We start from the raw sequence: 27016 nt of genomic DNA on the forward strand, positions 1-27016 counted from the left end.
CTTCACCAATAAGGACGTTGCAGTCGGCGTGACGTAACATTAGGGATCACGTGGCCACGTCGTCTGCTCAAAACTAAACTATGCGCGCTAAAAACGAAAGGTTTAACAACGCCAGGGAAGCCTCAGCGGAGCTACGTTTCCAAGCACACCTCTAAAAAATAACGAGACATCAAAAAGAATTTTGAAAAAACAAGTGAATCATAGCGAAAGGTCTCCAGCTGCGTGGCGAAAGCATTTTCGAACAGCACCAGCTGAAAGCGTTCTCACAATAATTGTTCTTGTCATGTCAAATGCTCATACGATGCAACCATGTATTTCCATGGCACCGTGGGAATAAATGTGTTTGGTCAGGTATACTGTGTTCATCATAGGCGTGCTCACGGGGGAAGAGGGGGGGGGGGGGCGCCCCCCCTAGTCAGCTAAGAGGGGGGGAGGGGGCAAAAAGTCTGCCCCATACATTGACTTAGTAGGGAGGGGGGGGCACTCCGATGACCCTTCGCCCCCCACTGATGAGGAACCCTGCATGTGTGCACGCTTATGGTGTTCATGACGAAAAAGGACAAGTGTGCTATGGAAACTGTACATGCGTACTTGGTTAATACCGTATTGTCCTATGCACTTTGCTGTGCTTCTTTATTTCTCGAGTGCAAACGTTTCACCATGCAAACCTCAAATTCAGGTGCATTTGAAGTACACCATGCTTCTTCCATGCCAGTGAAATCACAGAGAATGAAATTCTGCTTGCAATTCTACTTCCATATGTCTCAACAACAAAATGAAAGCTCAAAGAAACAATAATACTAGAAGAGCGAGCAGTCAGACTACCTGATAGAAAAGTACGAATGAGGAACTGTATATATCAACACAGCAGGAAATACTAAAGATGCAAAAAAAGCAAGTATAAAGAAAACCAATATCACCAAAATGAATTGGAATTGCTTAGCACCTCATAACTTTACTAAAAAAATATTTTTTACACGAAACAGGCATGCTTGTTAAAAGACATTTTGGAAGTGCAGGTCGGTTTAATTGGTTCAAGATGGTGTTGGGAAAGATTGTATTCTTCCTTATTTTTTTATACACAAAATATTCCTTCCTTATTTTTTTATACACAAAAAACTTATTTTTTATACACAAAATATGTGCTCTGAACCTGTGATTTGGAAGATCGATATACAGGAATGACGTTGATTAGGGTTGCAACAGGCTTGTTGGTTACTCATATGAAAGGCTCTTGGTGTAGCACAAAGGAAACATGGACACGAGAAGGCGCATAGGAACACCTATACACTTATGTGCCTTCTCGTGTCCGTGTTTCCTTCGCGCTACACCAAAAGCCTTTCACAGGAATGAAAACTGAAGGAATAAATCCATCTAATGGCACATGATGATGGAGTCACTCTAACAGTGTTATTCATTCCAAACATGTACATATTTCTTATCGAAGTAGAAAAAACATTATTTCCTTCTCTTTCTTTTCAGGCTTGTGCAAGAAGTGTATTTATCTGCAGCTTGAATGAATAAAAGCAACGGAAATTTAGGCAGCACCCATGTGTCTAGTGTCTCTTCCTATTTGTCCTCATCTACACCAGCGCTAAGAAACTGCCTTTCCATTAAGCACCAAGAAAGCCCACATCGCTACGCTCGTAGAATAAAAGCATTCGATTGTAAGTTAGCACTGTTGTATGTCCCTTCTTTTTGTGTCCTGTTGCATGTGCAGCTTTTTCAGCAAGTCACACTCCAACCAGACCAAATGTACATGCTTTTAAGCACAGAAGCCTGGCCGTTTTCTAAGCATATATAAAAGATCTGGTGTTATGACAACAGGAGAATGCATGATTCAGACAAGCAACAAAGTAATAGGCTGTGGAACATTGTTTTTTATAGGCTTGAGCGAATATTCAATTAGCTTCGATTCGAATTTAAATTCTTGAAAATTTCAAAGTATTCGAAATGAACGAATAGGTGTATATTAGTCTGCATGTAACTCCCATGTAAAGGTGGTTTCACTGCAATAAAGGGGTGCTTACCGTGAATACACCTTTCCAGAAAAAATCCGCACTGCTGCGAAGCCCCACTTCAAGGTTAAATGAACATATTATCCTCGCATCGATTCATCATTTCTTAAGTTTAAAAGCTTGTTATACTGACTTATATGCTCTAAGTGCAGTACATTTTAAAACGTAAAATATTTTACAGGTTATCATTCTACCAAAAGTCAAATCCTGCTACTATTCAAACTTGCTTCCACTTCCTTTGAACCAAAAAGAATGACATTTGCGCATGCGTTGTTTCAATTTTTAAAAAATATCATGCAGGTTAGTTGGGTCATGACAAACATGCTGATTTTTCTTTGTGATATGTGATATATACTATTCAAATTTGATTCGAAATTATTTGACCAGATCACTATTCGCTTCGAATTTGCTTCGAACCTAAAATTTACTATTCGAACAAGCCTATTTTTTTAGTATCCAGAGTAGTCAGACAGCAGCTCTACTGGAGAAATTCACCAATAAACAGTGCCAGGATAGAGTTCAATGTGGACTTTCATAGATCATGAATGTGTCCTTAAAATTAAAATAAGTCTGCTTAATGCTCTCGTTTTCTCAGTGGTGATGCATGGGTGATTGTGAATGGGTGTGAATTGCAGAAGTATGAAAGACAAAAAAAACTCGCCTCCTTTGAGCTCTGATGTTAATGTAGTCTTGAGAATTTCACATACTGCCAAACAAACAAATCTTTCAGTCATAAGCGAGATTACACCAGAATGTTTCTCTCGAAGTAAAGATCCTGGAACGAAAACTTTCTTGCTTTTGGTCATGCTATGCAGGCTGCTGGTTTAACGGATTTTACAAAAAAAAAAAAAAAACAGAAGAGAATGTGGGTACCCACACACAAGATGGTTAGATGGTATTCCCAGGTCACAGGGTAATGGCTTTGCGAGTACTTGTGTCAAGTAGATCTAACTGGCGGTCATACACTCATGGTATCAAAATTTGTTGAAAGTGACTTGATGGTACTTAATGACCATAGCAGACAAAATGTTCGAGAGGGGTAGGGGGCATGTACCAGTAGCGCCCTCCTGCGACTATTCTTCCGTGCAAGGGGAGTACTCATGGATTCAAATGCGACATCAAATATTTTAGTATAACAATTGGTATGCGCCATTGCTCAAGATAACCACGTCATGTCGTGACGAATCTAGTCTCTATAAAGATAATCTTGGCTCTGATCTACGCATTCGAGTCGAAATTACGCCTATATGACCTGAACTGAAGACCGTGGAGACGAAAGTATGTGCGTTACTTAACCCTAAATTGTCCTATTTCAATCTGCGAGTACTGTACGTAAAGAATGAAACATGAGCAGTGATAATGCACCAGTCCACCGTGACGTCATGGATTTTGACAGTTTGCTTGGCTGGGGGTCCAGTTGCACCAAGATACAGTTGTTTATTGGCGAAGAACAGCGAATGCAAAGAAGGCACTATGTACAATGCATTTTTATTAGAACCTAAGACAGCAACATTTGAGAACATCTCTTCCACCAATGCAGCTGTCTTTTCACCGACAATTGCACTTAAAATATCTTGCCCACCTGATGTAAAAGAACAATAATCCGATCTGTTCAGGTTTGAAGAATGGTGCAGCAACTGGTAAGTGGAAATTTAAGCTAACCAAACTAAAATAACATTCCAAAACCACGACACGATTATGAGACGCCGTAGTCGACCACCTGGGGTTCTTTAACATGCACCTAAATCTAAGTAAACGGGCCTCAAACATTTTCGCCTCCATCGGAAATGTAGCCGTGGCGGCCGGGATTCGATCCCGCGACCTTCGGGTCAGCAGTCGAGCGCCATAACCACTAGACCACCGTGGCGGGGCAGTGTTAAAACACTAAAGGCTTTCGAAGCACTAAGCCTCCTTAAAGGGGCCCTGCAATGTTTTTCCCGTCTGCGTTCTGCAGCACTAGAGAGTGTGTAGTGTTCAATAGCGAGTTTAATGAAACAAGAATTATTGAACTTGGTGCACGGTAATGGAAGTTATTGGTCTTCAAGCTTCAAAACCCCAGCAGACAACAAAAAAATGTTCCCTTTTGCATTTCACTCTGCCACTGACGTCAAAGGCTGGTTCCAATCATAGAGTTTCCTACAATACTTACTAGAGGGAACTCTGGCGCTAGTGTCTATGGGAGCTGCAACGCATGACGCTTCAGCCAGCATGGGAATGATGGGTAGTACACAAATTTGTCTAAACTTCGTTCTTTCGGCTCCGTTTGGCTCTGCGTCGGCTGCATCCGCTTTGTCGCAAAACAAAGTTCAGCAAAACCACTTTAACTTTTATAGGCTCACCAATTGAAATCTGCTCACGAAGTTCACAACGGTCTATTCTTTTATCCGAAACGAACGCCAAAACACAGCAATAAACAAAGCCACAAGTACGTTTGAAGCCGTAAGCACGAAGACTAGGCAAATTTGTGTACTACCCATCATTCCCATGGTAGCTGAACGATCGCAGCGCCAGAGTCCCCTCTAGTTAATTTTAGGAAACTCTATGGTTCCAATCACCGCGCACCCGCACCTCTAATAGAGACTTACCAGAAGAGACGTCAGGGTGGGCGTTGCGCAGCGCACCTGGCATTGTTTTGCAATTTTCAAAATTTGATATTTAAAACAAATTATTTTCTATCTAAGGAAGTATAAAAAGTGCTTTTGTAATTGTTAGCGAACAACAGTGTGGCCTAGCTGGGACCATACGAACGTTACATGCAACCAGTCAATATGCCTGGCCATTCTCATTACTGCCATGTGATGAAGCGTCACTTCCGGTCACAAAAATGGTCATTCCGTGACGCTGTTGTTCAAAATCAAGGTGGTTTCTACGTTGAAATAAAATTAGAACAGCTTTGTTTTCAGCATTGCCACTTGTGCTAAAATGTCAGTGCATTCCACAGTTCCACAAGAAGCAATGAAAACGACACGCTTAATTTGTGTCGCAGGGCCTCTTAAAACAGTACTTACATTTCGCCGGTAAAAATGCAAGACTCATCACCTTATAGTCACTGGTTCGGCCTTCTCTGGAACATGCTCACATCATATTGCACAATCACCAGGCAGGTCACAACGGCCCACTTGAAAAGGCACAGAACAAAGCCATGCCATTTTCAACGCCATCCTGTTCACATTTTACAAGCATTTCGTTGACAAAAGCAGATGTTCAGTCTTCCAACATCTGTTCTGCGCAGGCAATATTGTCGTTCATTCACTCCCACTACTGAAACAACACATTATTTGCGCAGTTGCATGTTCTTCCGTCGCGACACATTTCTACGTCTCAATCACGCATGCATTGCCCCTCATTTTGAGCAGGACAAAGAAATTCCTGAATTCACCTTTGCCACTGCACATGGCCGAATGGGAATCACTTCCACCAAACATTTCCGAGAACAGGATCCACCACATTTCACTCGGCACTACCACAACACTTACAAAATAAGAAAACAATTCAGCTCAACCAGCTGCTTTATTATGTACGGTCTAATGTGTCAAACATTTGCAGTTTTTTTCTATGCATATAGTACTAATGCACCATTTTAGTGCCCAATAAACAAAATGATTCATTGTTATTGCATTTGGTACAATAAGTGTGTTATATCTTGGACCCCATGGTTTTAATTACACACTGGAACACTCTTCATTTTTGTATACCTGGTTCCTTTTGTTTTGAAAGCTTGTGTGTGCAATATGTTGAATCTCACCCTATGTAATACCCATTAGCCCCTAGGATGCTTTTGAAATAAATACCTGTGCATGTACAATCACACTCAATATGAGCTGGAACCCTGCACCCGAGGTCAAAGGATCTCCAAGTGTGCGCTGTGAAACTGGCAAATATTAATTTGAAAGGTGTTCACGGTTCACCAATTCTTATGTCTGCAACGCCTGTAATGTTTGTGCCACTTGGAACACAAGAACAGTGTTGCAGCTAACATTGAGCATATATACCTATGTAGCACAAGTAAGGAGGGCTCTCTGGCCTGCAGGCCTGGCCAAAAAGGGTGCAGTACCAAACAATCTTTTATTGATGACTGCCGATTTAAGTGGACATGTGCTCTTCCAATGCCTGGCTCATCCATTCGGGTGCGATGGAGCCGATCTTCTCGATGATGTTGTTCACCTGGAAGCACAGACCCTGGATCTGCTGGTTCCAGGACGGCAACACCTCACGGCCTGTAAGGCGAGACGTCACATGGTTCAGGGGTATCAGCATTAAAATCCTATATATTGCAAAAAAAACCAATAAAAACCTGACATGTATACCTTTTGTGTGCATACAGATGTTCAACAGATGCCTGCACGCTCGACAAGATCACAAGCGCCGAACGGTTTCTCATACACACTATTACAGTGTAAGCTGTTATGAGCTCACAACAGCTCAGTTTGGTGGTGCAGTTATCCGCCACTGCCGTTGTCCATCACAACTATTGTGCACAAGGAGAAAAAAGCTAAGGTTCAAGTGGGATTGGAACCCAGGCACTCCGCGTGGCAGTTGAGTGTCCCACCCCACAGAAGCATGCTGGTGCTTGAAACTTCTTCGCAAGAAGACCTTATACAGGCACCAGGTTGGGCAAGGAATCACATGGCAACTGTACATGCAATAAGCCTCTCTAAGAGAGTTTACAACCGGCTATATAAAAAGGTCACTCCTCCTGCTTATGCTGTGACTGCTGTGTGCGCAGTGGAGGCCTAGTGTGTTTCAAGATTTTGGTAGTGGCAGCGGTGTTGTACACGAAAAACAGTGAGTGCACAGAAATTTGGCCCTCGAAGGTGCCCCAGTTGCATGCCTTTTTGCACCGTTATCCCAATAATTCATGCTCTCTCGATCATGACCTTGTCAGCAATCAGCCGTTTCTGATATGGCAATCTGATGTTTTATCGAGGTGTCTTGTCAGTTAACACTGACACATTTCATTGTTCTCTGGACAAGAACACCTGACCGTCATTGTTGCCTGTAGAAACCGAAGTGTTGCACTGCGAAGCATATGGATGAAGGTCTAATTGCTGACATGGAGCAAGGAAACAGTTAGGAGGGAGCATTGCACAATGCATAGGGAAGAAATAAAGAACGAAAGAAAAGCAGCACATCAGGCATGCCCCCATTTCCCCGACTGGGCAAGTGCTCCTACATTTTCTTCATAAGCTGTACTGCAATGTTCTGTCTCGGAAACCTGACTCTCTCCCCCAAGGGTGCGCAGCTACAGAGGTACATTTAAATTTTACGCGCCTTTTATCTCAGTCTGAACTTACTTTCAAAATGGACGATAGAATCAATCTGGTCAATGTAGCCATTCATCCTGCCTTCAGTAATCATCTGTGAGGCTATTTTCTCGGCCTGCAATAAAAGAACATGAAAGACATTGAAAGCAAGAACACTGACGAGAAACACTAAATCAGTTTAGGGTAATAAATTATTCTTTCAGAAATAGCTCTACAGGTGTTAGTATACTGTTACTGCAGGCTATTTTTTAACAGGGGAGAAAATGAAGGTACAGCCTTGGGACCTTGAACAATGGCTCTAACATCAGTTTTGTGAAAAAATATTTCACTTGCCAAAAAGAAAAATCGCTAATGTGATCATTTCTTATCTTTGAGTGCAATTAGCACAAAAATGGTACTGTTGTTTATCACACTATTTTTTTACCAACAAGGAACAAGTGAAGTGCTACCTGATGAGTTGATTTAACTTCTCTGTGGACGCAACTTTCAGACAAAAAAATCATAAACATAGTCCACACCCCAAGACGCTTCTAATCCAGGAATTTATTCCTGTAGACAAGTTAAACTGAGGGTAATAAAACTCCATGGATATTGACTTTTTGTATTTGTACTTTCTCTTGAGATAATTTTCATGGCTTTGCCAGGCACCATTATAATACTTTGAAGTTTCGCTGAAACGTAAGTGGTTTACCGTAAACGATTAAATTTGAAAATAGTTTTTTTTAAAGGCCATATAAATTTTTTCAATCATAAACACTCTCGGTAAACACAATGACCTGGCTTACCATTCTGCCTAAAAGACACTGCATTCTTTGAGTATCTAACAAGTTACAATGTGTCAACTGTGACCAACTCAGCCTCAGTATATCCGTACTTGACTGCACTTCGCACAAAACGACTCCGTTGTCAGTTCAATCCAAAGTGAAAGATCATACTATGCGGTGCCTGAACTGAAGTGTGAGAAACAAACTAATGCAAGAGTGGACAAGCATCATTCGCCCCTTTTCTATTGTTGGCAACAAAATTTACCACGCTTATTAACTGAATTTTATAAACTGGGTACTGACATTTTGCATTTTAAATAATCTGATTTATCTGCATTGTTCCTTAGGTGACTAACCAATCGTGTTTACTCAAACTGTTTTGTTTGTAACGTATTTGTGAATGCCTTTCTATTGTCATGTATACTGCTTTGTGTTGCGATTGCTGCACCAAAGTTACGCCTTTATCGCCATTTTTTCTATCACTTCTTATTGTATGCTTTGCTGACCCATCTCGCTGCTTGTAAAAGGGGTGAGGTTTCTCAAGCCATTTTTCTACGGCTTTTTTTCTCACCCTCCTCCATGGTGCAACTTTTCGGTGGAAATAAAGCTTCATTCATTCATTCATTCATTGAAAAAATAAAAGCAAAAGGACACTCGCCTTGGATGAAGGAATTTCCAGCAGGGCACCCAGCTCTTCAAATGTGATGTTGTTGTACAGTTTGCTGGCAGACAACAAATTGTGCTCCACTACAGCTCTGTCCAGTATTGTGCTTCCTGGGGAGACATAAGTGATGGCACTATTAAGCAATGATATAGTGCACATTTACAAAGACATTGGTCACCCACAGACACTGATAACAAGAAGCATTTCTGCACTCACACTACAGGAATCACCGTAAGCAAGGCTTTTTTGATGACTGTACAAGGCAAAACAGCACACCACGATAAGAAGTGCACAGTGGTTTCCAGTAATAGCAATGAACATGTACCGTAACTCGTCCATAATGGTGGGAGCCATGATGGTGTACGAAGAGCTAAGGTAAGTTGTATTTGGGAGCAACACAGTGGAGTGCTAACTGGCAGTGACACCTGACCTTCAAGGCATTTCCCGTGCCTCTACATTGGGTGCATCAAAATAGATGAACGACAGTGTCTTACCAGAAAGCGACACAAGAACTTACAGCTCCCATAGATTGCATAACTTAATATGAACAAAAGAAGGGGAATTTTTTTTTTTTTTTTGAGGGGCTTGTTCACATGTTAAACACGACCAAATGATTTGAAGGATTAGGCCAGGGAAAGCATAGAGGACGTTAATTGTTATGTTTAACTGCAGTGCATTAATTGTGACATTAAATTGAAATAAATTGAATTGGACAAAAAATCGTCTGCTCCATCATTGGGATATGAGCCGACAGAACCAGGTGACATTTTGTACACTTCAATTCATATCAATTTATGTCACAATTAGTACACTACAGTTAAACAGAACAATTAATGTCCTGTATGCTTTCCCTGGCCTAATTGTGAGTTCAATCCATTTTGTTGATCATAACTTAAAATGGTACTTTAGGTCCTGCTGTGGCAGGATTTAAGCAAAGGAAAATGCAGTATTTTAATGGATACAGGCATACCATGGTTACTTCAAGCGAAATCCCCACCATCAATTATCGCATTGGATGCCTGACACTGCCTGATATTCTGGTCGAACACTAGGGTGTTCGACCATAGTCCTCTTTGTGAGCTTGTTTTCAGGCCACCTCAAAAATAAAGTTACGAAAGAGCAAGTGCTTGCGGTGCCTTTTGCTCTCTGCGAGCAGCTACTTGCAGGAAAGGAAAAGCAGCTGCTTTTGCTTCCTGCATGATCCTGTGCTGTATGTAGAGTGGAATCTTCTCAATGTCTTTTTTTTTCTTTTTCTTTAACAACAGACGAGGAAAGGCTAAGAAAGTGTTTAAGAGAGTGTTCTCCTAAATCTCCGTTCTTCTAGATTTTGCAAGGAGGGTGTCCTCATGGCGACAGACTCACCATCGGCAATTGTCGCCTTCTGGTGCGACTGCAACAGTGCTGAGAAGTCTTCCAGTTCGCTCCTCCTGATGATGCGATCCAGATACCTGAAGCAATAAAATTAAAAAACAGCATGAGGAAACCCAAGCAAAATCAGGGACGTGCGATCTAACAATTCGTGACATTTTTCTAGCAGCCAATTGTAGTGATAATGGGGGTGTGGCACTATCCAAACTCGTGATGGTGCGTATAAAGAATGTAACAGTATGTAACAAACTGTCACATGACACAGCCTTAGCTATACATAATGATGAAACTGCAGGAAAAAAAAAAAGACTTCGAGCAAGTTCATAGGAGAAATGAATTTTTGCTTATTCAATTTGGATTCACCAACACACAATGACGCACAGGAAATAAATAGGGAAGCAGGCTGACAGCTGTCACCTCTGCCATGGAAGATCAGTCATATCCGGTTAGAAGAAGAAATAACTTTATATAAGGAAGAGGGATATCGCAGCTTTTATAGGCGGGGCCCCACGTGGTACACTACTAGCCACATGTCGGACTTGATCCAGGAGCATGAATGGCCCCCTGGGTCTGAGCTCACAAGTCGGCTCCCACTGCTCCGTACTAGGGATGAGAGATCTGGGTACAACAAATAAGCCACAGATAGTACGGCTGTTCTTGCGTAAAGAATTAACGATGGAAGGGGTCAAGGGGAGCAATCCCCTTGACCCCTTCCCTCGTTATTTCTTTGCGCAAGAACAGCCATGCCATCTGTGGCTTATTCGTTGAACAGTCACCGACTAGCCCAGCAACGTGTACTTCGAGATCTATGTAGATGGACACACACTCATGTGACGTGAAGAGCAGGAGTCTCAAACTCTTGAAGAAGGTTGGAACAGGAGGAGCTTGAACAAAATGTCAGCTAATGTTGCCATTTGAGAGAAGGCCTTTCCCATATCTCAGATACGGGTCATTTCTGAAGGGGATTCAATGTCACATTCCAAGAAACATGTTGATAGTGATCTCCAGAATCGCTGAAATCTGGAGGCCAATTCTGATTTTTGTTTTTGTTTTACGGTTATGTTTTAATTAGAGCTGTGCGAATAGCAAAATTTTGGGTGCGAAGCGAATTCGAATAATAAAGATGGAGTGCGAATCGAATCGAATAATTTCGAATAATTTTCGAATATTTCTCAAACATTTTTCGAATAATTCGAAGTGAAATTACAGAAAAAGTTGCAGAGAATCCCTAAGTATGTTCTTGTGAGATAGCAACATGAAAGTGTTTCTTTTCGCTAGGTTGATGAAGCGCTGGTGGGGTCATATTTCATAGTTGTCTTTCTTATCAAGAGTGAGGCAATGTAGAGGCCGAATTGTATTTATGTACATGATTTGGTGCAACCAAAGTGCTGCCAACAATACTTTACACGTGATAGGCAGAGATGCCATTTCCTCAGCCTCTCCTCCTCTTTCAACTTCTGTGGAAGCCCAACTGATGTGGTGGACAAGGGTGCGCTCCCTTCAAGTCCGGAGTTCCAAATCTGCCTTGTAGAACATCTGAAATTTTGGATGCTAAAAAGCTTCGGCGTCCGATTTTTCGGACTTCCTGCCCAAATTTCAGGTCCAAAACAGCATTAAATGAGCCCCCAACTCTGCCACATCTTTCATCTCCATATTGGAACCAGCGTTTTCTTGAGTTAATACATTTGCAACCGTAGCGGAGCTTGAAAGGCAGCTTTGCCGCAATACGGGGGTGTGATGAGGTGAAGCATATTGAAAATTTAGGGACCACTTCCAAATGGACGTTGCCTCTTGACTAAGTTCGACCGTAACGGACCTTGAAAGGCAGCTTTACTGCAATACGGGGGTGTGAGGAGGTGAAGCATATTGAAAATCTAGGGACCACTTCCAATCAGACGTTGACTGTCTCTTGCCTAAGTTCGACCGTAACGGAGCTTGAAAGACAGCTTTGCCGCAATACGGGGGTGTGATGAGGTGAAGCATATTGAAAATCTGAAGGGGTCACTTTCAACCGGACGATGACTGCGTTTGTTTTTGGGAAGTTCGAATAGTTCGAATAATAAAATTTCAGTGCGAATCGAATCGAATAGCAAACACTATTCGAAAAATATTCGAAATTTCGAATATTCGCACACCCCTAGTTTTAATGCATGGTGACCGCATGGGATGCCTCACAGAAATGAAATGCTTGAGACCAGTCACTCATAAGCATACTTAAGAAAAGAAAAACAAATATGGGACAAAGACAGCCATGTGTGGGTCACGCGCTGAGTGTCTGAGACCACTTTGTTAGAGCATTGGCCTACCACAGTACCAGGGACACGCGGCCGGGTAACGTATGGTGAACCACGGTGCAACTGTGGTACAACCACAGCGCAACAGCCGGGTAATGTGTCAGGTGCATAATTTAAGTAAGGGTGAGAAAACATCAGTCTATAGACCTCTCCCCCGGAGAGAGGGAATGCCTCCTTTCTGGACTGTGGCACGGGAGTACAAAGGCTGACGTCACAGCCTTGGCAGTGCATTTTGGGGGGTTCACGCCTATTTAGTACAGCCCAAAGGGGATTATGGCAGCATCCAGGGAGCCTTCTGTGAAGATGTCTATAGTCGGATACAACTTCAGAAGTCTGGAGAGGCCCCACTTAGACAATTGAAGCGGGACAGCCAAGTGCCTCCGTGACTAGAGAAGGAGTCCCACTCAGGAGCTGGATGGCAAAGTCACCGGCTGCCTGGCTCATGACATCACTCTAGAGTGCACGCTAGTTGATGCAGGCCTGGAGGAGGAAATGCCGCTCACTGACTTCTAAAGCTGTGTCTCACTATAGATTTCTTGAAGGAAGGTGGCCTCTTCCCCACTGAAAGACTTGGTGAGGAACCCTGTATTTTTCTTACGTGACATGGTGGTGAGCAAGAATCTCTGTAGCAAGAATTGGTACAACCAAGGAATTTGAGGGATACGGAGGCGCTGCTCAGTTACAAAAAGTGCGAGCTAAAACTTCAGCCGACCTGTTGTCATCAAGCCCAGCATGTTTCGTGAAGGAGAAATAATACTTGCCTATGTTTGTAACTCTGAAACTGCTTTGTACAAGTACTTCCAGGCACATATATTATTGAACCAATATTGACACACAGTTGCAAGGCAATAAATCTTATTCTGGTTGCATGGAAACCTGGCAGTTTCTTAACCTACCCATTCCAGACCTCCATCTCCCAACTCGCACACAGTGTCATGCAAAAAAAAAAAAAAAGAATTACAGGACCTTTAATAATAACAATAATACGAAGAAGAAGAAGAATTGTTAGGATTTGATGCCCCAAAACCATGATAAGATAACGAGAGAAGCCCCAATGAAGGGCTCTGGAAATTTTTAGCACTTGGGGTTCTTTAACATGCACCTAAGTCTAAGCACACGGGTCTCTAGCATTACGTTCCCATTGAAAATGCAGCCGCTGAAACCAGAATGTTGTCCTGTGACCTTCGGGAAAGCAGTCAAGCACCATTGTGGATACCAGGTTGAACCTCCAACAAGATGATTCAATATTTGCCTCACACTTATGGTTGCAACATAAACATGAAAGATACACATGCTTACATCTTTTCCAGGATATTGTAGGCAGGCAGCTGCTGGCACCTCTCATCTTTGAACAGTGTGGCCAACATACGTGACCTCTGTTGACCTGAAAATGCATTGCACCGTTTGGAAGATAAGGCTTGCAAGAGTGGAACCACAGGCACTGCAGTGCAAGCTGACATCGATGGGAGACACATTATCTTCAGTGAAAGAAATTCCCATTTTTGGCCATACATTGAAGTGAAAACGACAGCCCAAAATGAATGAGAACCGTATTTACCCAACTATAACATTTGCCTTCATTGATCAAAAAAATTGTTCCAAACATTGCCTCTGCAGTGTTTTTGGTCATGATAACAAAAATCAAGGCCAGTTCCACTCCAAGCAAAAGCTGTACGAACTGTGCAGCATTGATTCACCTGTGGTTCCCTTGTGTTCATCTGCTTTGTTCTTTTGGTGTGATTATGTGATATTTTATATCCTTTTCTGTTCTTTTTTAGCGATTACCTGATTTGTTTGCAATTATCTATTTACCGTTCTATATTCTCAGTTTTACTGTTTTTTACTGTTTGCTTCTCCAAGCGCTGTGCATCTAACTCCTGGCATTGGCGTTTCACTGTCTACGATAGAGAGAACTCGATCGTAGATTTGTGTCTAACTCCTGACACTGGCATTTCACTGTTGCTTTGCTGGCTTGGACAGACGAATGAGCCCTTTGGCAATGCTGGTGTTCACGGGCAAGCACACGCTGGCATTCCAAACATGCAGCCTACTCGGCTTATGTGCATCAAATGTGGGATCTGTGCAACGCCAACGTGACACACGAGATGACAGGGCGGTCCCTTACACTGCTCCACAGTTAAAACTGCACTTGTGAAAGCTTATTGTAATGAGCCGGTGTCATCGTCAGTGTCATCCCCAAGCTACCAACAAGACAAATTCTCAAGTGAAATGGTGTCATGCCGCTTTCAATCTTTGATTACAAAACCTCATTGCTGTACAGTTACATTTCACGCTAAGCTAGTGCAAAGAAACAGGCCAGCTCTTGTCTAGGCACGGGCCACCATTCTGCTAGCTACCGTTCCCGCGTTGTTCGACAAATATGGAACAGCAGAACTTCCACAGACTGCACACACAGGCATTGGCAGGGGAGCGCAAGGGGGGGCACTTGCTCTGTTCACCTACGGATTCCAGCTGTTTCCAGCCATTTCAGATGCACCCAGCTGTACTCCGTCACAACCTATGAAAATATGTCAGCTCCAACCACAGCCATCACTGCCCCTCCCACAGAGAATTTTACATAAGTGCTCTGTCCAATAGCGCTTACTCATTTCCGTGATCTCAAGCAGTCAAGTACTTCTCGAGTGTTTCAGATATAGTTGACTTTCCCACACAGGCACACCTTTGTGTCGCTGATCTTAGGTGGGAAACGGGAACATCCTGGTAAGTTTCATCAGGAATTCTGACCTCGCTGCTCAGCCGAACGAAACATTTTAGGTAGCAACGACGAACCTTTAACTCTTTATATGTGTATTATATAAATTACCCGAGAAAAAGTACTTAGTTTGAGCAGAAACCAGCTAGCAAAACTGTCAGTCACACGTGTAGTTCTGTGGTCGAAGCTTACATGCCAAAATCGATGATTGAAAGCACTGATCAGCGGTGATCGATTTGAATAGGTGTGGTAACGAAAGAGTTAAGGTGCTTCACCCCTAAAAATCATCCTCGACTTTCACAAAAAACAGACAATAATGTGCCCAGACCACTTCCGTTTAGCCTGGCATACATCGGAGTTTATATCCAGGATGATATATACTCTTACATAATTGTTCCAGGGTAAAATGTGACAAGGATCCCTTTTGGGTACCATGGGATTGAGGAAGTTAATGGTGTCATGAACCACCCTTCTCAGGATTGGTGAGAAAACACATCCTGCAGATAGCAGACACTGCCACGAATAGCTCAGCTAAATCTTGCAGGCATGTGTGGCAAGGAGACTTTAGAAACGGAGCACAAAGTTGCCATTTTTTCAGGCGCCCCCTTTTCATACTGAGGCCTGTGCTCACTCTCTTCAGAGCTGTTGGCGCCTGCTGTATGACAGCAAACAGCAGATGGCATGCTATTGGCCAAGAGCAGGCATAAATCAAGAGTGGCGTTTGGATCATATACGCTTCTTGCCACGGGGTGCCACCATGTGCCGGCACTGCGCTCCATAGTCTGCTAACATTACACAGTGAGCCACACTCGCACAGAGAAATCACTATGGGAGAGGGCGATGGAATTTCATCGCACGCGCTCAAGGTCATAACGCACACTTCTTTGCCCCATGCAATTCACCCTGCTTAGCTTCCAGCATGCTTGTTGGGATGAGAGAAGAGAAAAAAACGCGCAACAAATCCCTGCAACTCCATTGTTCTTGACAGATTTGAGAAATTTCTGTGGCAATCAGTTCTTGGGACAATAAACTCTGATACTAAAGTCATTCGATGGCTAATTAGAAAAGTGCTCCGGGACCCCTTTAATGCACACTACAGACAAAGCATGTTTCTTTTTATCTCATTACTTTTTTTCAGTGACTGTGCAAGTTAAGAGTAATGTAGAAAACACTTACCAGCTGAGGCCAGGATGGTACAAATGAGAGCATTCCTAAGGGCAGTCATTCGCTCGTCCTCGTGAATTATCGGCTTGTACGAAAGCTCGTTGTACCGCTGAGCCGCCTCGATGAATTTACGCCTGTAGTCCAACACTCTGGCATAGCACACCTGCCAACAGGCATTGACACCGTGCTTGATACAGCTCAAACTATTTGTTCTTCGCACCTTGTAAAAGCAAACTGTAAAACTATCACTCTTTAAAAAAAGAAAAGGCACACTCTAAAATAAAAGTTAACTGCAAGATACGTGGAAAAACGCTAATGCTGCAAAAGCATCAGATAACATTTGTGGCAATACTTTAAAGTTACTTAACATGATGAGCAAGAGTCAGCATCACAATAACACATAATACTACTAATACCCACTCTCTCATGCCTTTGAAAAGGAAGTTATAGGGAAAATGCATCAGTTTAGCATGTCAAAGTCTTATCTCTGTTTTAGTTAATTATTTGGCTAGAGGTAAAATACTGGAAGAGAAAAACGCCAAGCTTACATACCTGAACAGATCTTGAAGCAGACAAATGAAAAGAGTACAAAAGTGGATTCTAATCTTTGGTCTGCGTGCCAGAGTGCTTCAAGATCTGTTCAAATCTCAATCTTAGTAGTCAAATCCTGTGTCAAGCTTACATTTATTCAACTTTGGCTATTTTAAGTCCCACAGTTCACACATCAGGATGACATTGAGAATACTATTCATTTTTCATTTGTGGTCCACCTTTGCCCATTTTAACAATAAAAGGTGGCTATTTTTAGGTATTACGGAGCAGTAAATTACTATTTTATGGCTCCGCTTTTCATACGCAGGCCTGTGCTCACCTGCTTCGGAGCTGTCGGCGCATGCTGTCCAACAGTGAATAGCAGATAGCGTGATACTGGCCAACTCTTGTTAAAGGGCCCGTAAACAGGCTGCGACTTTTTTTTTACACCCCCCAAACAAGCTCGGTAATTCGTACAGTAGACCGCGGCGATCGCGTTTTCCAAATATTACAGCGCTGCGCGCCGCGCAGACCCTTCATTTCGAAAAACAATTCCCGCGCTTCTTTCCTACGCCTGACCAATCCTCCTCGTACGTGCAGTGACGCCGACTCGGCAATCGGCGAGTTGACGTAGCACTGAGCTCGCCGATTGGTCTAAACCAGGTCTCAACAAACAGTTGTCAAGTTAACGTCAGTTCCTGTTCCCACCCACCGCTACGAAACTGCGCCTTGTTTTTTGGCCCTGCGGTGATGCGGTTTCGGCCACGCAGTTGTCACGCGTATATTCCTCGCACTGCATAGCACCTGCACGCACTTCGCCTTCGACATAAGGCGAAGCGTTGTTCAGTTGCCGGCTGCAAATCGAGCCGGGAGAGGGGAATCTCTGGTAACACGGACGGGTCGCGCTTGCTCGCGCGGCAAGCGGGGTTCTCCAGGCTTTTCTCTCGCGCCCCTTCGACGTCTCGGAAAGCAAGCCCGCATTCCTGCTGCATTGTGAACTGTCCCAAAGGTTTAAAAATAGTGAAGAGCCGAAAACTGCCCGTCAAGTTACGGAGCACGTGCGACAATATAAACAATAAACAACCAGGAGCCGCAGCAAGCGGAAGTGCATTGCGACTTATCGAGCTCGTACATGAAGTCAATTGTTGACGTCGTGTCACGTTGCCGAAGTGGGCGGAGTCACGATGACGGGCTACGCCTTTCCCTCCATGTGGCGGAGAAGGGTGGCGAGGCCGCGCGAAAATTTGAAACCAGCTGAAACGGATGTTCTAACCCCTGTAACTTCCTTATTATAGCACGTACTCGCAAAATTCTTGTGGCAGCATGTTCACATAGCAAAAGTGCGCATATTTCTCTTAATTACAATTTTTGTGGACATCGGGGTTGTTTACTGGCCCTTTAAGATATGTTCCTAGTGTCAGAGCTCTTCCTCGTAAATTTAAAAAAGAAGTTCTACGGTTGAAAATGCATGGCAACTCGCCCCCTTTGCACTTCTGAAACAGCTTCATCCGACACTTGGAAGGGTAGCGCTAGTGGACACGGACTAGAGAAAGACACACGGACGTGCAGACGGAAGCGCTCTAGCAACTGGTTTTTTATTGAAAATCTGCCCTACATATATACATCACTTTTATGGCCACACTTTTCTGTATACATGTAGTATGTATATATGTATGTATATATGATCATGATATATGCTGTTTAATGGCGCAAGGGCCACTGATGGCCAAAGAGTGCCAAGACATGATAGCAAAAGTGAACAATGGTTATGTTAAGTGGCTGTATAGGAGCCTAAAATTCCTCGCGCTAAAGGCGGGTAAAACATATAATAAAATCATGGGAGTGACGTGAAACATGTGCATAGAGAATGAATGACAAGTGGTCGTGATGATAAAACAATGTGGGTATGTTGTGAGCACGAATACCTCCTCAAGGCCTTTGAGGCCAAAGGCAGGGAGGCCAGTGCTTTTATTTGAAAGAACTACCGCAGCAGTGGCCTCTGTTGAGATGCCGTGCTGCGGTTGCCTGGGTGAATAACATTAAAACTATGTATATCTTTGAAATAGGGGAAGAGTGAGTCCTGTTTAAAAATAGGTTCCCTGCCTATGAACATTGAAGGGTGAAGTGGGAGAAGTTGGCGGTACGTATGATGGGAAATGTTTCTCTCTAATATCTTCTAGATGCGTGCATTGAAGCAGGATGTGCAGGACAGTAAGTGGCGCACCGCATTTTTCACACATGAGTGGGTCACCACCGGACAAAAGGTGTGCATGTGTACTGTGTGTATGTCCTATTCTAATTCTGCAAAGTGTGACTTCTGTGTGACGTGACTTTGATACCGGTGACCAAATGCCAAGAAGTGGCTTGATGACGTGTAGCTTATATTGTTTGTGCCTATCCCATGTGCTCTGCCAAAAAGCCCTGAGCTTTCTTTTGAGGAAGAGTTTTAAGTCTAGTGCAGGGACGGCTATTGGTGTATATATGTACTATGTATAGCTTTTACGTATATATGTAGGGCAGATTTTCAGTAAAAAACCAGTTGCTAGAGTGCTTCCGTCTGTGTGTCCGTGCGTCTTCCTTTAGTCCGTGTCCACTAGCACTACCCTTCCAAGTATGAATTTCCAACTCTCCAAAGAAACAGCACTCCCAAGATTCATCTGACAGTTCACCTCAAAAGTTACTGACAAAGTGCCAGTGAATGTTCCCAGAGCTAAGCTCTAACCAAATATTGACAAAACGTGCGATCAATTGGTAGATGCTGACTTGCATAACTTATAGCATCGTCCCTTCTACAAACATTGTGAGCCGGTACTGCCACTTGCAACCATTAGAAGAAGAGATTGCTATGTGCAGACCACAAAAAATTAAGCAGAGGTAAAAAGGTTCAGGCGAATTGGTAAGACAGGAGAGGCATCAATTGCTGCTCATGCAACCAACACTAGAGGCTAAACAATATCTGAACTACACTTCTAATGTTTTTGTACAGGGTCAGTAGTATTCAAGCTGGTAAAGCTAGAGTGTTTATTCCATTTCACAATTGAAATGTGTGTTATATGACATCTAATCATGGTGTCGACTAACACAATAATAATTTTTTAATTACTAGTATGTACTAAACATCAGCTTCTGTGATGTCTTCAATAGTAATGAGATGTTCACCTTAGATATGGACGACCCTGTACATGTTAGGGACATTTAAAGAACTGCTTTCGGAATATAGCAGTATTGCACAAAATACTCGGCATGTTAAAAAAACGTTTCAATGTACCCCAGATAATTCGTTCCAAGTCCAAAGCTTCTCTAAAGGACTCGCATCTCTTTCCTGCTATTACTCTCGGGTGAGCAACGATCTTCCATTTTATAAATTTCCTCCCCGCCAATTAAAACTATCTGTCCACAACTTCTGTAAGCCATAGCAGATTGCTTAGGGATGAAGTACAGTACGTACAGACCGCATACATATGGAAACTATTAAAAAACAAGATCTACTAGGGCCCACCTTATAGTAGATTTGCAGCTGCTCATTCTTGGTTTCTGCTTGGAGCAGCGAAGCTCGGTTGATGTACGCCTCGGCCTGAACGGGGTCCTCGTCCTCCAGGTAGAGGCGAGCAATCTTCAGGTACGTCTCGAGTTTGTAGTCCACAGAATACTGCCTGTCATATCGACACAAGCACAGATCACTACAACGTGCCTCATCGACAACAAAAAAAAAGCACTTTAATACAAAGGTTATTCTTACACAATAGAATAAAAGCTTCATTTCAACTGGTTTTCGAAAGGTCATACCTTGCAGATCCAGTACACCCTTGTCGACAATGCGAAGGCAATCTTCAAAACACTTAAGATGCACCCAACACACGCACAGTCTTCACTGCCTTTCGTCTCTCACATGTTTTACATCCCAATACCACGATATGATTATGAGGGACGCAGTCGTGAAGTATGATGACAAGCGGTCTTTGACAGCTGTGTGCAGAAATGGGTTAAAACTAGGCATGCGGGGAAAGCAAATTTTAGGTTCGAAGCGAATTCGAAGCAAATAGTGATTTCGTAGAATAATTTCAAATCAAATAGTTTGAATAGTATATATCACATATTACAAAATAAAGAGAGCATATTTGTCATGACCCAACTAACCTGTACAATATTTTTTTAAATTGAAACAAGGCATGTGCAAATGTCGTTATTTTTGGTTCAAAGGAAAGTGGAAGTATCTTTGAGTAGTAGCAGGATTTGACTTTCGGTAGAATGCAAGTGATAACCTGTAAAATACGTTACATTTTAAAATTTGCTATACTTGGAGCATATAAGCCGGTGTAATATAATATGTTCATTTAACCTTCAAGTTGGGCTTCACGGCCATGTGGATTTCCCTGGATAGGTGTCTTCACGGTACAGCACCCCTCCACAATAGTGAAACCACCTTTACAGGGGGTTACATGTGATTTATATTGTCTATTCGTTCATTTCGAATACTGTAATATTCGTTCGAATATTCGAAGTGCTCAAATATTCACACATGCCTAGTTAAAACATACTCGACAACTGCACTCACTTCTGTCCAGTTTCCAGCGGGATTCCGACGAGTACGCTGGCCGCTTCCCTCCAACTCTGCTCTTGCACGTAGATTTCAGCTAGGTGCTGTCGAATGCTCGCCACCTACACAAAAAAAGCAAGCGGGGATGACTCAATAGAATCCAGAAGGGCTACTTTGCTTAGCAGAGCTAAAATGAGAACTGTACTAAGTGAAGCCAATTAGTGCAATGCCATAACCGCATGCATTTTGATTTCCTGTTCAAATAATGTCAACGCCTTCAAGTAATCCAGCTCAACTGTGCTCTTTGAAAAAGGCGATCTTCTAAAAATGCGTATGTTCATAAACTTTTCTAGAACAGAAAAAGACACCTGATAATTTGGCTCTGGCTCATTTGATACTTTTAGGTAGCATGTTAGGATTTATTGGGCAGCTACGCACAAATGAAGTTCACATACTAAGTGACACATGCCATCATGCAAAACGAATGTTCTACATTCACTGATGTGGCCATGAGTGGCGCTGGCTAACACTCCCAGTGTTGTACATATATACACAAGAAAATGGATAGCAAAACAGCTGGTACCATAGTGCAATAGCAGTGCAAGAGACGCATAATGCGAAGGTTGTGGGTTTGGTGCCCACCAGCAGGAAGTTGTTTCTTCATCCACTTTCATTTTCCAGTATCTCATAATTATGCTACGCTTCAATTAAAATCTGCACATTATACCCCCTATGGCCTCGTATAAGCTGCCTTTCATGTGATAATGAGTAAATGTCAGTTCACAGCTGTGCAGAAACTGTGTATATAATTTGCACGCTCACGCCCAGTACTACTGCTACTGTCAAAGTCATAGCTACAACTCACCTGTTCTTCGAAAGACACAACCCGAGGCTGGACCTTATCCAACGTGAAATGAGAAACGCATTTTGAGACGTCGTCCGGCAGTGAAGTCAGGTGGCTGCCGACGTCGGTCAGGAGTTGCCGAGATATCACAAGGCTCACATTCTCGTTAACAACTGTCAATGGAATGGGAGAGAAAATGCCACAGGCAACCAGTCACTAAACCGCTCCAAGCTGTAACATCACACATCAGGGACAGAGTTGCCAGTTCCGCTTATAATAAGCGGATTTGGGCTTCTTTTTTCATCAAGTCACTTGTGTTTTTTGGGCTTATTTGCATTTTTCCAGCAAATATAGTCATTCTGGTGATCACCACACCACGTTCACCAATAGCGCGTTTGTGCATTTGTCGATGACTTTGACTAGTTGAGTGCTGAAGTCAGACATATGCTGGGGTAATCAACAAGTAACATTAATTGTGCACTGACAAACATGCATTCAACCGAATGGAGTACCCTGAAGAGAACATTAAAAATTAATATGTGCTTTCGTTCATAGAAGCTTGTCTTTTCACTGTACAAAATAATTAGTGATTTTTCTGGCTCCCCTTCATATTTGAGTGACATCTTTTTATTATAATTAAAAATGTATTCCAGAATGAGAAAATTCATTAAATCTGCGCTTCTTCGCAAAAGCCACACCACCTTTTTTTTTGGCTTCTTTTGTGATGATTATTTGCTTGTTAGCTCAGCAGCATTTGGCAACTCTGACCAGGGGTCTCAAACACGAGGCCCGCTCCTGGTAGCGTCCCGCACACGGCTGTCTTCTTCTCATATTTCTTTATGGCCTTGTGACTGAATTTTTTCTGACACTGCTAAATTGCACTCGCATTACTTTCTGACCTATTGCAATTAATAATGCTTTGTTCGGGTATGCTACTCAAACGTGACTGGCCTCAAGCATTTCTTTTCGTGGGGCACCCCATGAGGTGGAACAAAAACTCTATGTTGCAGAATTGTCGTCCAGAGCTTAGTCATTCCGCAGATCGGTATCGATACGTTGCTTTCGAATCTTCTCACGCCAAATCCCTTCAGGAAATGATGCATACATGAGATGTGGGAAAGGGCTAGCCTTTTTCGAACGATGTATTCAATCCCCCCCACCACCGCTTGGGCTTTCTTTGCTGTCCCGGCCCTTGCGGGATAAAATTTCTTGGCCCGCTAGCCGAGTTGAGTTTGAGACTCCTGACATACACAGTCCTGCAACAGAAGGGCTAGAACATTAGTCTCACAGCAAAAACTTGTTTAGGAGGCCTACTGCATAAAATCTGTCGTGCCTGAACACAAAGTCACAGCCTCTCCTGTACATGACCCATGAAGTCGACATGTTGAGTAGTCGACCTCAACAAAACTGCTGGAAGCTAAAGCAAACTTTTCCTCAGTGCACCTCAAAGGGAGTGCTCAGGGTGCTCTAACAATCTCGCAATGCCTAACACAACTTGAGGTTGAGCCTTGCGCAGTTGTTCTTCCACCTTTAACTTTTGATTACATCCACATTTTTTCTTCATACGCCTTTTTTGCATGTGAAAACTAACCAATTACACGCAAACGTGCCAGTGTGTACGTACTGCCTAGCAGCAATTTTGGGTAAACGCTAAATCAGGGGTCGGCAACCTTTTGAGGTGGAGGGCCGAGTTGCATGAAGCCGACACGGCAGGGGCCGGACACAAATCGAAGGGGGGCACGGGGCTTTGCAGGCAATGAGAAAAAGTTCAGCGAATTGACAATAATGTACGAAACAGGAATAGAAGTCGTGTCTATTTTGAGCATGCATGGCACAAGGTTGCAATTTACAAACATAGGTGACAAACAAACAAAAACTTTTTCAATGCAACTGTGGTGCTGCACATTCTTAACCAACTTGCAAATATCTACGTCAAGGTTGCTCACCAACAGACGCAGAAAGCTGTAGAGGTGTTCATCGGTCATTCGGGAACGTAAGTTTTATTTGATGACCTTCACTCTCGGAAAGTCTGTTCACAGACATGTATTGCCGAACGCTGTTATCATGGCTGCTACTTTCTTCAAGCTCAAAAACTTCTGTGAGACCAGTGTAAAACTTCAGTGCCTTTCGCATCAAATGCATCTCTGAGTTCATCGTCTGTGTGCAGATCAGGCAGTTCCAAGTGGTATATATCCCTACTTTAAAAGGATTCTGAAAGAATCGAATGCTACTCGAATGTTTTTGAATATCAGAGAACCTAACTTCGAATTCTCTTTTTACGTTATCTGGCAAAGTGTGAAACGGGGGACAACGCCAACTGGAAGTGATCTTTGTTCCTGTTTAACCCCATCTGCGGTCAAAACTACCATGTCGGCCTTCAGATAGGAAGTGACAAGGGAAGTGGGGTTCTGACGTCGCTCCGGGTCGCATGGCCGCAGGTTGCTGACCCCTGCGCTAAAACACAACCGCAGCGAGTACCTGAACTCGGTGAGGCGTTTCAAATTAAACACCGAGCTAAAAGAAACCATACCGTTGTCATCGCTTTTCGTGTGCCATGCCACAGACTCTCGTGGCATGGCACACGACCGAAAAGGGGCACTTATTTGCTGGCGTTTATTACAAGGCTGTTGCTACGATTACGTCCAGACGTAACTGTAGGCACTGCTATCGTTACGTCCAGACGTAACTGTAGCCACCGCTATCGTTACGTCCAGACGTAACTATAGCCAACGCTAGCGCTACGTCTAGACGTAACTATAGCCAACGCTAGCATGACGTCCACGGCCGTGGTTACGTCCTTTGCGCTGACTAAAAAACTTCTTGCTGTTTGCATCGGCTGTCCCTGAGAATATTTGACATAAGTTAGGGATGGTCACCTTGTGGTCGGTGTGAAAGGTAAGAGGGCCCACTAGGTCCACGTCGTGTAACTAGACGTTTAAGACCTAGCCACTGTAACTCTAAAGTTCAGCACGGACACTCGCTGAATTAGAGAGAGAGAAAGCTCTTTAATGAAAAACAGAGAATCTCGCTGAATTAAGCGGCCATGCGTTCACTATCACCGGAGGAGCATAGAATGACTCTGGTGTCACTGTCGTATCACTGATTTACCCGCATCACTTGCGTATTGAGACGTGCGTGGTTCGTTTTGCCGGACTGTTTCGCGTATCATCAGCTCTGTTGAGACAAACCAGCTGACGCACTTTAGGAAGACGCTAATTTACAGTCTCGGGTGCTGCCGTTTCGTTAGGTTCCTTGAGGCGGTCAACCTCAGTTTGGGGCAATCACGGTTAGTGAAATAACTGCAGCTCTCCTTCTAACTTGATGTAAGTATGGTTTGCGTACCCGTGTTGATGTGTCAAACGTCCACTAGGGTTACGTCCATACAATAACAATAAATGTCTTCAGAAAGCCTCCTTCCGTCCAGTTATGTTAGCGCATCCTACTTGGCCTACTCGCAACGCATTGTAACGAGATCGGGCTACAGTGGGAGCACCGTCGCGGCGTTAGCAGTAGCATGGATGGGCGGTCGACGGCACTACTAAGTACACAGCGGCGCTTCGCTGTGAGCGGTTTCATCCGATTGTCGGCGAAGAAAGCGCGTTGACTATATAAAGTCTAACGGTGGTATATACGCCCTCCGTTGCCACAAAGCCGGCCTAACGTTCCTAGTGTGAGAAGTTACGTCTGGACGTAAGAATAACGAGTCTTAAAGTTACGTCCAGCATGACAGCAACACAAATGAAGCCCGTAACAGCAACGAGTCCCATCGTTACGTCTAGACGTAGCTCTTTCGCAAGGTGTAGTTACGTCCAGCCGTAACGATAATCAGCTGCTGAAGTTACGTCCACCGTGTGATTCACAATGCGCACTTGAGTTTAATAATTATCTTGCCAGTCTCAGTGGTTGGCTTGTGTCAATGAGACGCGGTGCGCCGTCGTCGCTCTCACTATTTTGCTCGAGTGGCTCGTGTCACTACAGCAAGAGAAGAGTACGGAGCGTCAACGACGCGGGCTGGGGCGTCCGCCGCTGGCACCAAGGCGATGTCCTTAAAGAAAACAGTTCGCTAAGAAATGCTTCGCATTTAAAAAATATTACGGCGCCCGTGGAGTACTAAAGAAAAAAAAAAGCCCCACCAAAAAGAAAAAAAAGGACAGCAACGAGGTTCGAACCAACGTCCTCGCCGTTCCGCGCACGACACGTTAGCCCGCTGCGCCACGGGGACCGATCGGTTCAGTGGGTCTAACGGGCTGCATTTGTGTTGCTGTCACGCTGGACGTAACTTTAAGACTCGTTATTCTTACGTCCAGACGTAACTGCAACGACTCCTATCGTTACGTCTGGACGTAACGCTAGACACTCCCTTATTACAATGACGAACGTTTACTGGCACTCACTAGCTTCGACGAAAACTTTCAGTCCTTCGACCAGTTCCTGTCCGGCACTCTTGAGGATCGCCTCAAGCACCGCTCGGTACCTGCGCCAAATAAATATCATGAAGCATGCGTTACGAAAGTGAACTGTCGTACGAATGACATCTCGACGGGCTCTCCCCGTGAGCCGGCACAGAAGGGGCTGAAGAAGAAAGCAGCTGTGACTGTCGCATTTCCCACCTTTCTGCTTGATCTTTAGGTGAACCTCCAGCGACTGCCAAGCTTGTTAGTTGCTGCCGAAACGCTGCTGTAGCCATTCTGTTGATCCTGCGGAAGCAACGAGACTTGGTCTTGCTCCGAGCCTCTGTGCGCGCCGCGCTTCTCTCACTTCTTCTTCACAGAACACTAGACCATGTCTTCTTCTTTCTAGGCATAGATGCTTCTGGGGACTTCAGCTGCTTTTCTTTAGCCAGCTAGATCTATCC

General features: G+C 43.7%; 1 protein-coding gene across 2 annotated transcripts; it reads right to left on the reverse strand.

Moving 5' to 3' along the window:
* Positions 1 to 6064: 6064 nt before the first annotated feature.
* On the reverse strand, positions 6065 to 26960 carry LOC119372279 (COP9 signalosome complex subunit 4). Of its 2 annotated transcripts, none has more exons than XM_049419924.1 (11): positions 26772 to 26960; positions 26556 to 26635; positions 22183 to 22334; positions 21336 to 21439; positions 20280 to 20433; positions 16262 to 16412; positions 13672 to 13756; positions 10073 to 10158; positions 8699 to 8820; positions 7313 to 7391; positions 6065 to 6235 (listed from the first exon to the last, which is right to left on the reverse strand). In XM_049419924.1, the coding sequence occupies exons 1-11, from the start codon at positions 26846 to 26848 to the stop codon at positions 6102 to 6104; spliced, it is 1224 nt and encodes a 407-aa protein (XP_049275881.1). In that variant the 5' UTR covers positions 26849 to 26960; the 3' UTR covers positions 6065 to 6101. The 2 variants fall into 2 exon arrangements, with proteins under 2 accessions (XP_049275881.1, XP_037498683.1); XM_037642755.2 differs by having other exon boundaries at positions 7313 to 7397; positions 8705 to 8820; positions 26772 to 26959.
* Between the last annotated feature and the right edge of the window lie 56 nt (positions 26961 to 27016).

Source organism: Rhipicephalus sanguineus, chromosome 10, assembly GCF_013339695.2.
Source record: "Rhipicephalus sanguineus isolate Rsan-2018 chromosome 10, BIME_Rsan_1.4, whole genome shotgun sequence".
NCBI classification, from domain to species: Eukaryota; Metazoa; Arthropoda; class Arachnida; order Ixodida; family Ixodidae; genus Rhipicephalus; species Rhipicephalus sanguineus.